At 41.5% G+C, this 13,117-nt stretch overlaps 1 protein-coding gene across 1 annotated transcript; it reads right to left on the bottom strand.

Moving 5' to 3' along the window:
- Positions 1 to 9,524: 9,524 nt before the first annotated feature.
- LOC124261618 lies at positions 9,525 to 12,382 on the bottom strand. The gene is made up of 4 exons (XM_046695955.1): positions 12,176 to 12,382; positions 11,204 to 11,369; positions 10,415 to 10,534; positions 9,525 to 9,664 (listed from the first exon to the last, which is right to left on the bottom strand). The coding sequence occupies exons 1-4, from the start codon at positions 12,332 to 12,334 to the stop codon at positions 9,585 to 9,587; spliced, it is 525 nt and encodes a 174-aa protein (XP_046551911.1). The 5' UTR covers positions 12,335 to 12,382; the 3' UTR covers positions 9,525 to 9,584.
- Between the last annotated feature and the right edge of the window lie 735 nt (positions 12,383 to 13,117).

Genomic DNA, 13,117 nt, shown 5'->3' with positions numbered 1-13,117 from the left:
AAATTTTAAAGAAACACCTCAAATTTCTTACTGATGTTTGGAGAATGCACGAGTGCATTTATTTGTGCCTCTATACAACATTTTTAAAGAAACTCCTCAAATACCATACGGATCTTTGGAGAATGCACGAGTGCATGTATTTGTGCATGTATACAACATTTTTAAAGAAACACCTCAAGTACTTTACTGATGTTTTGAGAATGCATGTGACTTGTCAGCCGTTGTCACAAGCTCTTGACATTGTATCTTTCTTTGACTGTTCAGGGAATACAAGAATGCAATGTTGTTGTTTGGTGTCCTACCCTATGCTGCACAATGTTCCAGCTCTATGAGGGGTGATGGGTAGTGTAGTGGTTAAAGCGTTCGCTCATCACGTCATAGACCTGGGTTTGATTCTGAATTCTGATATAACATTGAATTGTTTGTAAAAGCACCACTTCCCAAGGGAAACTTCAGTGTCAAATTTATTCATATTATATCAAGGTATACTGAATATCTTTGACTGTTCTTACTTGAGCATAAAATGCTGAAATTTTATTAGATCAACAGCTTTTTAAATGTGTGTGAATGTAACACAAGTTCTGCTGTATAACAAATAAGGTTTCAGTCATTTTATCTGTCATAACCCTGACAACTGTTCTTTTTTTAGAAATTGTAAAGTATCGGGATACGTATCGTATCGCCAGGATTGTATCATGATGATAATCGTCTTGCAGGTTCCTTGCCAATACTTTCATGATATATCGTCTCGCCTCATTAAACTGGTATTGGGATATATCGTCTCTCCACTTTGGCCATGATACACAGCTCTAGTATGAACCCACTTCTGGTGTCCCCTGTCCTGATGTTGCAATACAAACAGGCCATATAATGAGTATGATGGCACGCATTTAGCCGAGTTGTTGATCTATTTAATCAGTGGTCTGAAAAACCCAAGCAGCTGTTGCTGGGAACATATTCCAAGGCAGATTCTCTAAAAGGTACCTGCACAAGAAGTACCTAGTTTAATGTATAAGGGAATATATATAATTCTTACAACAGTGTAATCTGTACATAAGACAATTAATCTGTTCTAGTGGATGTTACATTGTTGCTGGGGACCCATCTAACATGATTCACCACTGTACTTAGGGTTTAACATGTCATTAGTTCGGCCACCTGGGAGGGAAACTATGAGCCAGTCAAAAGGAACAACCTGCTTTTTGTGATAAATACCTATCTCGTGAAACATATACGGACTGTATATGATCTCCAAAAACATTCAGTGGTAAAGACTGACTGACTGACTGAGTTTGGTTTTACGACGCTTTTAGCAATATTCCGTCATTTCTGAATGTGTCGTTTAAATTTGCTTAAGTAATATTAAAATGATCCTGTCCAATCACTTGCCATGTATATATTTGTTTAGTGATGTATATATATATTTCTGTTTACTCTCATTGGCTGTTTCAGAAATATACTGTTCTGCCTGCCTGCCTGTCTGTCTGTCTTATATTCCATGAATAGAAATGATCTTAATTGTGTTTTATAATGTACTATAATATACTGGGGAGGGCTGAAACATTAACAACTAGTTGTCTATGACTTGTATTCATAATGAACTTGTGTATGTGTACATACTTGGTCTTGGCGCTATATCCCTGAAAAACTCACCCACTCACTCTTATCTGTAATATTGGCAGTTGAACTAAAGGCATTCTGTAATTTAGGCCACATTTTGTGTGTATAATTTAATGAAGTTTGTTAGTAGCAAATGTCTGATTCATGAATATTTGACGCTTGTTTCCACAGGTTAGAATCATTTTACTATATTAGTTCTTTGCACACAATATCAAGAAACATGAGTGTCTGTTTTTGCATTGCTTGGTTTTAGGAATTGTTCTCAAAACTTGAAGTTGGTGCTTGAAAAAAAAGACACTTTCAGTTCTTTTTGGTCTTTTGTGTCAACAAATGTTCAGTAGGTATAAAAACATGTTTTCAAAATGTAATTATTCATTGTCATGATGGCCAAAATTCTGAGATTTGGGGTCCTGTGAGTTTAATATCATGTATTCAAACATGCATGAAAACAGTTTGTGATGTATTTTATTGTTAAATAGGGTTTATTTAAATAATCTCAACTAAGATATTTTTTCTATTTTTCCTGATTTTGACAGGTGGTGAATTATTCAGCCAAGTAATTATAAAGTTATTGGTAAAGCACAAATTTGTCTACGTTTGAGTGGTTGAGAGTGTTCCGGGATTCGAACCCACATATAGCATTTTACTTATGACTACTTTCTAAAGGGTATTCACACCTTTTGGCTTCAGGGGTGTGCCAATATACACTTACCAGAAGGGTACCAAGGCACTACCAGTTGTTCCACTTCTGTATGGATGGAGAGCTAAGTGAGTTGTTTTGTATTCTGTGGATTTTATGCCTCAACATTGAGAGAGTGAGTTCGAATCCTGGATGGAACTCAAGCCCCCCAAAAGTAGTAGAAGTTGTACTTTACTAAGAAACTCCTCACCCAAGATATAACTTTTCATGTGACTACCTTCTAAACTTTCTGTGTATTCATTGTAGTGTTTTCGCTCTGAGAACAGTTTCTAAATGATAGAAACTGACCGAAAATGTAATGCAAAGACAGTAAAACGTGTTGTTTAAGCAGGTCTAGTTGAACTATGAGGATTTGTCATTGAAAAGGTAAACTTGTCCTTTTTACTTTGTCATAAGAGGATACTAGAGGGATCGGGTGGACTGGCCCGCTGATTTGGTTGACACATGTCATCGGTTCCCTATTGCGCAGATCGATCCTCATGCTGTTGATCACTGGATTGGTCGGCCCAGACTCGATTATTTAACAGGCCGTCGCCTTATAGCTAGAATATTACTAAATGCGGCCTTACACAAGAAACAAACAAATGAACTTTAAGAATAGTCTTTTAAGTCGAATTTGGAAAGCTGAAGAATGCGAATTTCGTGGAACGCATATTTTAATAGGAGCGTGACATCGGCTGTTTCAGCGGATCGTGTTGATGTACTAGAGACAAGATTACGCGACATGGGGTATATTACACGTGCAGGTGTTGTGATTGAAAGTTCTGTCACAGGTGTGCAGTTAATTGAATTTCAGGCGAGGTACGTCGACAGAGAATTATTGCTGGAGGAGGTTGTAATCTAATCCTGAAGTCCCCAGTAATGGGAGCGCTGCAGCAATTAATTGGTTCTCTCTCTATATATATACAGCTAAATGTTAATTAAGCACCACCAAATTCAAAAGTAAATATTATCAATTAGTGTCAAGTATGGATAATGAAATTTCACAGTATGCTATATGCCTGTATTGCCCGTGCATCACACGTATCGCAGACATAAACTGCGCAATACAGAAGATGACGTGCTCGATACACATGCACAGGGTCTTTCGACTGAAAACACAGTATTGTTGTTTGATACTTGGTGGCTGAAATGTGAATGTTGAAGCAACAGATCTTATTGTACTGTTCCAATACAACATGCCGAGATGTAGGCTATCCGAGAACCTACGATGGAGAATCATTGGCATGCATGAAACCGGTTTATCATGCCGTCAAATTGGTATCAATTTGAATCTCAATCACACCATTGTTAGCCGACTGGTACGAAAGCACGGGCAAACTGGAGACGTCAAAGACCGACCCAGACCTGGACGTCCAAGAAAAACTAGTGCTCGTGACGACAGGGCCTTAATTTGCTTAGCCAGACGCACTGACAGACACATGCAAGAACGCCTGGCGTGGTGCAGGTTAAGGCAAAACCACAATCTCTGATACTGGCGCAGAGTCCATTGGTCGGACGGAAGTCGTTACCTTTTGCACGTCACTGACGGCCGCAGCCGTGTCTGGTGCCGCCGCAATGAAGCTTATAACCCGGAAATGATTGAACCAACGGTGGCGGTGGCTCAGTGATTGTGGGGGGTTGTGTGTCCTACGACTGCAAGCTGGACCTAATCACAGTACCGGGAACGTTAAACGGACAACGTTATCAACGTGACATCTTGGATGTTGCCGTAATACCCCATTTTGACAATCACACACTTGCCAGTCGTCCCCTGTTCATGGATGATAACGCCAGGCCTCATCGTGCCAGAGCAGTAGTCGATCATTTGAGGAACAATGCTATTGACACTATTCCATGGCCAGCCAAAAGCCCGGATCTTAATCCCATAGAGCATTTATGGGATTATCTTGGGCGCCAAGTGAGAGCCAGAGATCCTCCTGTGCAGAATATGGATGAACTGCAACAGGCTCTTCACGATGAGTGGCAGAGAATCCCGATGCTTAGAATCAGACGTCTCATTTCAAGCATGAGAAGGCGTCTTGAAAATGTGATTCGTGTTAGAGGTGGATACTCCCGATACTGACTAAACAGTTTCTAGAGATAGCCATGATGACAACAAGCATATTTAAGTTGAACGTTTGACATTGCAGATACCAGTATGGACTGGACAGTGATACTTTTCAGGCCTAATGAAATGGTCGTTTTGACGCTTATTCGCATAACTCCAATAAATTGGTATCAAAGATAATCATCGGCTTTGTTTTCTGTGTAGTGATAGTGCAGGACATCCCTTCAGCAAAATCAATCCTCTTTACATTGAGTCAGACAGGAAATTGCACTTTTCATGATTTGAATGTTGAACTTTTCTGAAAAAGTGGGTGGTGCTTAATTAACGTTTAGATGTATATATAAATACATTCTTAAACAGGATTTACCTGCGTCTTGCATGTTGCGGCGGCTCTAAAACTCCCAGAAGTTCACTTAAACACAGCGTTATGATAAAACGAAATCATACCATACATTTTACACAATTAAATTTCCATCTACATAATACTGAAAACAAAACATCGAACGGACAAATGCACACATAACAACCGACCAGAAAAAACCCAACGTCCTACTACACTACATACTACAAACAATACAGAATGGTGCTCCAGAGCTCACTTAACATTAACACACACTTAGAACCACACACACTCTTAAGCCCACTAAATAGCACCCAAACCTTCACACCTAAAATATTTTTTCTGATTTTTGGCCACATATTGTCCCACAAATACCTATCTAAAACACAAAAACTACACAATCTAAAAAAACCCAACATAAACCAAAGTACCCCTACAAGTTTCCAAATTCAATATTCATACAAAAATTAATATGCAACCCTACCGACCTCCCCAAAAGATTGCTCTCAATTTCGGTCATAATAGCACGTCTTTCTATTTAGCACTCAGTGGCTGGGCGAAATACGCATCATGTCGGAAAGCGCACGTAAAATCTCCTTCATATAACTTTCTATTCTGTGAGTTTTCTGATTCAACTGACCAGTAAGGGTCGTCCTTCACAAAATTCCCATGCTGACTGGTTACGTGTTTTGCTAATTCGGGGATTAAACGGGGGGATTCGATGGTTCATTCGCAGGACGACGACTCCTCGAGTCGTATAAAAACAAACCATGAAAACAGCAGGTCCCCTTCCTGCGAATGCAACCAGTAGCCAATTATACACAACAATTGACAGTCAGTGTGAGTTTAACGATTTAATTCCCTGTGTTGGGGGTGGGGTGGGGGGTTGTTGTTATTGTTGGTTGGCTGGGGGTTTATATAACCAACAAAGATATCTGTTAATGGGCATTTTATTAACAAAGCAGACAGCATAAAATGTACAATTCAGCAGTAGATTCAATGGACATTACTGGAGTTTCAAGATGTGGGAGGCAGCATCAGCGAAGTGTCCCCTCCGTAGCATGTCTTTCAAGTTGCCGAGTCTTCTCTGGACGTCCTGATACTTCTTTTTCTTGGGAGGGAGGCGTTGACCAGCGGCATACTGGACCAGATGGATCTCGTTCTTTTGTTCAGATGCCAGGAACCGGGTGAGCTCGAAGACGTTTAGATGGGTCTTGCCGATGGAACCAAAGGCAGTGCACAGTGTCGCACGGACCGGGTGATTTCAGGATTCTGGTTGTAGTCTACCTGGAGGCCGAAGTGTTGGGTTTTCCCCTCCACACACTGAGCAAAATGGAAAAAACAGCCCTTCCAGTGGTACCAGGGAAGATTCTATACATAAAGCCAGCTACACATTAATACCTGCATGTAATCTCTGAGTTGATTGGAATGAACACTGTTCGTTGCCAGTCAGGGCCTGTAGTCACTTTGAGATGACCCACTGACGGCAGTCCCTTGTTAATCCCATGTTATAACAACATCAAACATCAAAGACAAACTGGAGGTCACATTCCTACGAATGGGACATTTTGGAGAGTCGACGCCCTGAGAATACCCCGTTTCGAGGATGGGAGGTGTACTGCTTAAGGCAACAAAATATATAGTGTGTATACATTGCAGAAGGTCTAAGGTAAGCAGGCTCCGATTTCTCGAAACAAACTTAAGTATGGATTTACACTTTCAAAGTTTTTTTCGCGAAATAGGAGTCGTAACCTTACAAATAAAGCCAGCCGTGTAAATAGAGGCGACAAAACCCTGCCCACATCTATAAGAAATCTCTACTAAAAGCAGAGTCGATTGTAGAATTGTGACTATATCATGAGCAGGTTTTTGTTTCAGCAGTATTACAGCTGTAATATGTTGTTTGTAAACAAATTGAACCAGACAATCCAGTGATTGTCACCATGCGATACGATGACAGAGCATGTGTTTATGAATTACTATCAAACAGCGATGATAACAGGTGTTCGCGAAATTGAGCGTATCCTGCCACACCGGTGGCACCCGTCATAAACATATGCTATAAGTCTAGTCAATTGTTCACCAGAAGTAATTCGGGAACGTATGGTATGTCTACAATAAAGCGTCTTGAAAGTTTTACTGAGGCCTTGACATACAGATAAACAGATAGGTTATGTTTGATGAGTTGATGGTAAGCTGGGGCTATATTATAGCCTTGGTCACGGTTGATGGATGGTAAGAGTTTCTAAATGGAGATTACGTCTTGGAGTTTTCTGATTTTGAAACCTTTGAGGGTGTTAATGAGGGCTTTGATTTTGTCCCACTGGATGCTGCGGTCCAGGTTGCCACGGATATGGTGAGATAGAGCTGACTTAGAATCTAGTATTGCTACTGAGCTGTGATGATCTTTAATTCCGATTTTGGGGAGTCTGGATTCCTACTAGTTCTCATTGTTGGCTGGATGGTGGTTTGCCAGTGGCGTTAGTGGTATATCTCTCTTGATAAATAGAGATTATTAACCGAGTGTGCTTCCGTATCATTAATATCATATTGTAGGAATAAAAATTGTATTATGCGAGCCTTTGGTGAGCACAATACATAATTTTTATTCCTTAATATATGATATTAATGATACGGAAACACACGAGGTTAAAAATCTCTTTATCATATAATGTCATTCTTAAAATTACTCTAAAAAAGAAGCAAATCGTACGTGAATTTATATATGAAGAGAATCGATCATCGCGTAAAAATACTTAGCTACACAACAGAGTGAAGGTCGTTCATGACGGCAGCATATGGTTGTGACTAGTCGCTAAAACAGTGCAAACATAACTCATGCTTAAAATATGATCTTTCTGTCTAAAAGGAACAACAAAATCGGGCAGAGTTTTCCTGGCAGTGTTTCTGTTTTCATTGCGGGTAATCACCTCATCAATATCAGTTTCTGATTCCTGACGGAATCGATTCGTCGTCTGTATTGTGATCGATAGATCGAAATCCTTGATTGGTACCTTTCTTAGACAATGGCCTTTCAGCCGTGCCTCATAATCCGTACCTTCAATTTGAACAAAGTACTCCGTTTCATGTTTTCCAAAGTTAATTACTGCAGTCACGACTCCAGAACCCCTGTCATCAATTCCTACAGAATCACAAATTTTGAGAATGGGGGGAGCCATGTTTGTTTACAAATAACGTAAACTCGCGACGACGTCATCAACGAAATACGTTTTAGGATTCGCATGGCGTGTATGGAGTTTTGTGAAAGTAGTTCGTGGATTGACGTAATTTGCATAGTTATCAGATTTGGATACCAAGTTTATCAGATTGCTTTATTGCACCGATAACACCCTCCATTAGATGATAACTACATTTATCATCCAAAACTAACTCCCACAGTAGATATCGCTAGTGAGATCAAACGATATCTACAAGCGATATCTACATTGTAGATATCGCAACAACTGGATTGTCATAATGCTATGTCACCATCAGTTAATGACCTCACAATACTTCGACATCACTAAGAACACAGCTGACAATACTATGACGTCACAAAATTGATGACATCTCAATGCTATGTCATAAAGCTGATGACGTCACAATGTTATGACCTCACTGAGATCACTGCTCAAGAAGCCTAATGGCAGTTTGTGTTCTAATAATTTTTTTCTTTTACTGATAACTGATGACGAATGATTTAGGATGATAAATAATATCTCACCCTCGTGTCTTCTGATATCAATTATATCAGCACTCGTTGATTAAAGTAAATATATCCTCGGCAAGCCTCGGAAATCAACCCGTGTTGATATACATGTATTTGATAGAAAACACTTTGGTGAGATTCTCTGTTTATGTTGGCCAGTGTCTTTAATAGTAGGGGCGGTGGGGTAGTCTAATGGTTAAAGCGTTGGCTGGTCACGCCGAAGACCCGGGTTCGATTCCCCACATGGGTACAATGTGTGAAGCCCATTTCTGGTGTCCCCGCGTGATGTTGCTGGAATATTGCTAAAAGCGGCGTAAAACCATACTCACTCACTCTTTAATAGTTACGAAGGTTGATCTCAAAGAATGCGGATTGTTGACAATTTGTTGAAGAATTCCTGCTTTTGTTTCATGATGTTCAGCATTATACTTATTTGTCCATATTCCTCCCTACAATACCCTATACATCACCTGTTTGATAACTGTGTTAGAATCTACACCGAAATGTCGCTCCCCATTATGATGAGGCGAGGTGAGGTGAAATTGGGTTTAACGTCGTACGAGAATATTTCGCTCATATGACGACGTGCATGCCTGTGTATGTGTATGTGCGGCTGCTTGTACTAGCCCAGACTGAAGCTGGTCTTATAGTGCTAGCCCACTGAGATACCATGCCACAGTGAAGCATGAATACCCTACTCAGACACATTATACTGACTCCGAGCCGACCAGTCTTTGTTGTACCCATCATGCCGAGCGCCAGGCAGGGACCAACAAGTACCATATTTTAACGTCTTTTGGTATGACGCGGTCGGGGATCGAACCAGCGACCTTCCGCTCTCCGGGTGGACGCTCTAACCACTACACCACGGAGGCGGTCCCCATTATGATGAAGAGGTTGTTAAGCCATATATCTTATCCTTACTTAGTACTCCAACGTCTAAATGCCTCTCATAGAAACAACTAGAAATAACACATACTCCCTATATAATTACGAAAATGTCCAAAATTACACAATTACTGAATACTTTTGAATACGTTTTGTATCCATTCATACCCAGATAATTGTATCTAAACATTTTGATCTCCCAGAAAAGCAAGTACTGTTACAGGTAATCACAAACACAAGGTGTGATTTATTTTTGGCGTGGATACAACTGACGGGTTCAAGTGCTTGGACAGGTAACCTTTCCTTGAACTCTGCTACCTTGAATCTGACCCGCAGAATCGACGCAGAAGCAACGACCTGGAACATCAAGCAAGCCAAATTACTGTCGCAATAGCCAATGTATACCCTGTGAGTTTTGTCAGTGTGTGGTAATGGTTAAAGCTCTAATGGTTAAAGCGTTCGCTCATCACGCTTAAGACCTGGGTTCGATTCCCCACATGGGTACAATGCGTGAAGCCCATTTCTGGTGTCCTCCGCCGTGATATTGCTGGAATATTGCTAAAAGCGGCTTAAAGCCTTACTCACTCACTCACTCACATAAAATGATAAATTAATTTGGCGTTTTCAAGACATGTCTAAATAGTTATTAAGTTCTCAGAGTCTGTGCTTCCTTGAAAGTTTACATTTTCTGTCAATTCCATTCAGCTCCCGTTTGTAACAAAATGAAAACATTGAATGCTGGCTCTAGCCCTCAAATGTTTCTAGTCAGTGAGGATTTGTGGTCAGCGGAACTTAGAAGTCTTGGGCTAGCGGGCTAGCATGAACTTCAAAGGCTTAAGCTCCGTGTAGGTTATTAGACGACTAGGCTTTTATGACTCGTTATTTCAAGAAAGTGGAAAACATCTTTGCCAACTTCACCTTTTATATTTTCTACCCAATTAAGTTGATCAGTCGTGGAATAACAGAAAAACCTATTTGCAGGAATGATGTCACATGGCGTTTCATTCGTGGCCAACTCGTGTTATTCCGGAACAAGCCGAATAGCTTCTTCTTGGCAGTTACGGAAAGGGGCGAGTGGTAACGAATGATGGCGTCGTTCAACCTTACCTGCTAGGTCGCACTGCATTGGCTCGAAGGCCCCGTCGGCGTCACACTTTGGCGTCCAGTTGTCCGAGTATGTCGGCTGGGACGCCTTCGCGATCTTCATCTTCTCACACGCGGTAATATCTGGGAATGTTAGCATTTTATTAACAGTTTGTGTAACAGACCAGCAAACTTGATGTTTGTCGATCAAACTGGACATTGCAAACGCAGTGTTAAAGAGGTGTACTCAAACCACTGTCACTCACAAACACGTAATGTCACTCAAGCACGTAATGTCATGCCTCCTGTGATACGATGACTATGGCCACAATGCTATGTACTCAAACCATTGTCACTCACTCACTCAATGTCACATGTAATGTCATGCCTCCTGTGATACGATGACTAAGGCCACAATGCTATGTACTCAAACCATTGTCACTCATTCACTCAAACATGTAATGTCATGCCTCCTGTGATACGATGACTAAGGCCACAATGCTATGTACTCAAACCATTGTCACTCACTCACTCAAACATGTAATGTCATGCCTCCTGTGATACGATGACTATGGCCACAATGCTATGTACTCAAACCATTGTCACTCACTCACTCAAACATGTAATGTCATGCCTCCTGTGATACGATGACTAAGGCCACAATGCTATGTACTCAAACCATTGTCACTCACTCACTCAAGCATGTAATGTCATGCCTCCTCTGATACGATGACTATGGCCACAATGCTATGTACTCTCTTAACTGTCTTAATTCATCAGATAACAATAAAGAGTATATTGACATTTGCTTACCGTCTAAGAGAAAACGCTTGCTTTGTGTGTCTTTCACGCATTTGCCTTTACCGAAAAAATCCAGGAAGGCACTGCCGACGGAGTCGCACACGAGACCCGTGTCACACTGGTCGTGGGGGAGCGGCCCCGTCAACAGGGAGGACTTCTGGCATAAGTCTCCTTCTACCTAGATCAGGAAACATGTATATCATGAGTGGCATCAGAATAGTTGTTGTTATTGACAATTCATTCATCATTAAAGCAGCACAAGTTCTGTTGTGACCCGTGAAGATCTGGGTTAGAATTGATCTTCAGTAACCCATGCTTCTCGTAAGAGGCGACTACAGGGATCGGGTGGGCAGGCTCGTTGGCTTGGTTGAGTGAATGAGTTTAGTTTTACGCCGGTTTTAGCAAAATGTTCCAGCAATATCACGGCGGGGGACACCACAAATGGGCTTCACACATTGTACCCATGTGGGGAATCGAACCCGGGTCTTCAGCGTGACGAGCGAACGCTTTAACCATTAGGCTACCCTAACCGCCCCGCTTGGTTGACACGTGTCATCGTATCCGCTCGCTGACTTGGTTGACACGTCATTGTATCCCACTAGCGTAGATCGAAGCTCATGTCGTTGATCACTGGATTGTCTGGTGCAGACAAGATTATTCACGGCAACACCACCACCACCACCAACAAAACCAACACCCAAACTCGTTGTCGTCACTGAAAAAATAAGTTTAATCTGGTTATTTTTACCACACAATATACAATATTATTCGGTATCATTTGAGTTTCTAATAAAGCAGCCTTAAACACACCTCACTCACTCACTCAACATACCTTGGCACAGGGGGCGGTGGGATGAAGTGTTCGTTTGTCACGCCGAAGACATGGGTACAATGTGTGAAGCCCATTTCTGGTGTCCCCCGTCGTGATATTGATGAAATATTGCTAAAAGTGGCGTAAAACAAAACTCACTCAGTCACACTCACCTTGGCACAGGTGTCTGTACAGCCACAGAAGCCCCCTCCCTCGATGACGGACCCCGGGCAAGTGAGGGGCGTCTTCTCTACCCCATCACACATGTCAGGGGTACAAACAATAGCCCCCGCCGTCACGACGGCTGCCAGGAACGCTGCTAGACGGATCATCGTGTCAAATACTGGACCATGTGCCCGACCTGTCTTTTATAAAGCAAGATACAGGCAGAGCTGTGCAGAAAATAGGCTTTCGGCTTATCAGATTGATAATCTCTTTGTTAACTCCTCGACGTTTTAACATTTGCTTTGACGTCGCAGAATTTTTACAACAACATGGAGTATTTGTTTCTTTGATTGCTCTTTTACGCCAGGAATAGAATTTGTCCAGCTATATGGCTGCGGCCTGTACATAGGCTTTGGGCCAGATAATCCAGTGATTGACACAATGACCAGCGATCTAAGACGCGATGACATGCACCAACCAAGTAGGTAAGTCTTAAAACGGGATCCCGTTAGTCGTCTCTTATAACAACCATGGGTTGAAAAACAGTTGTAACTCGGACCTTAACGGGGAAGAAGCGTAATGACGACGATCTGTACAAAAGCTGATCCCAAGCCATGTGAACTCGTGAAAGACGCCGATCAAACCACGGAACCTTTTGAAACTTATCCCCAAGTTCGAATGAAGTTACTGGCACTGGTCAAAGGACTCTCAGCCTTGTCATTAAAAATGTAAGCATATGTGAAAACTGTTATTGCCATGATATTGCTGGAATATTGCTGGAATATTGCTGAAAGCGACTTAAAACCTCACTCACTCTTTGTTGTTTAACGAAACACGCAGCATTCCTAATTTCCAGGTACATGACGGCTGTCTGTAAACGATGTGACCAGACAATCCAGTGACTGACATCATGAGCAACGATGTACCCAATCAGGATACGATGACATGCA

The sequence above is a fragment of the Haliotis rubra genome, unplaced genomic scaffold, assembly GCF_003918875.1.
Source record: "Haliotis rubra isolate DU_JTF1 unplaced genomic scaffold, ASM391887v1 Scf800, whole genome shotgun sequence".
Classification (NCBI taxonomy): domain Eukaryota; kingdom Metazoa; phylum Mollusca; class Gastropoda; order Lepetellida; family Haliotidae; genus Haliotis; species Haliotis rubra.
Note: the sequence above shows the minus strand (reverse complement) of the source record. Positions and strands in the feature narration are given on the sequence as shown.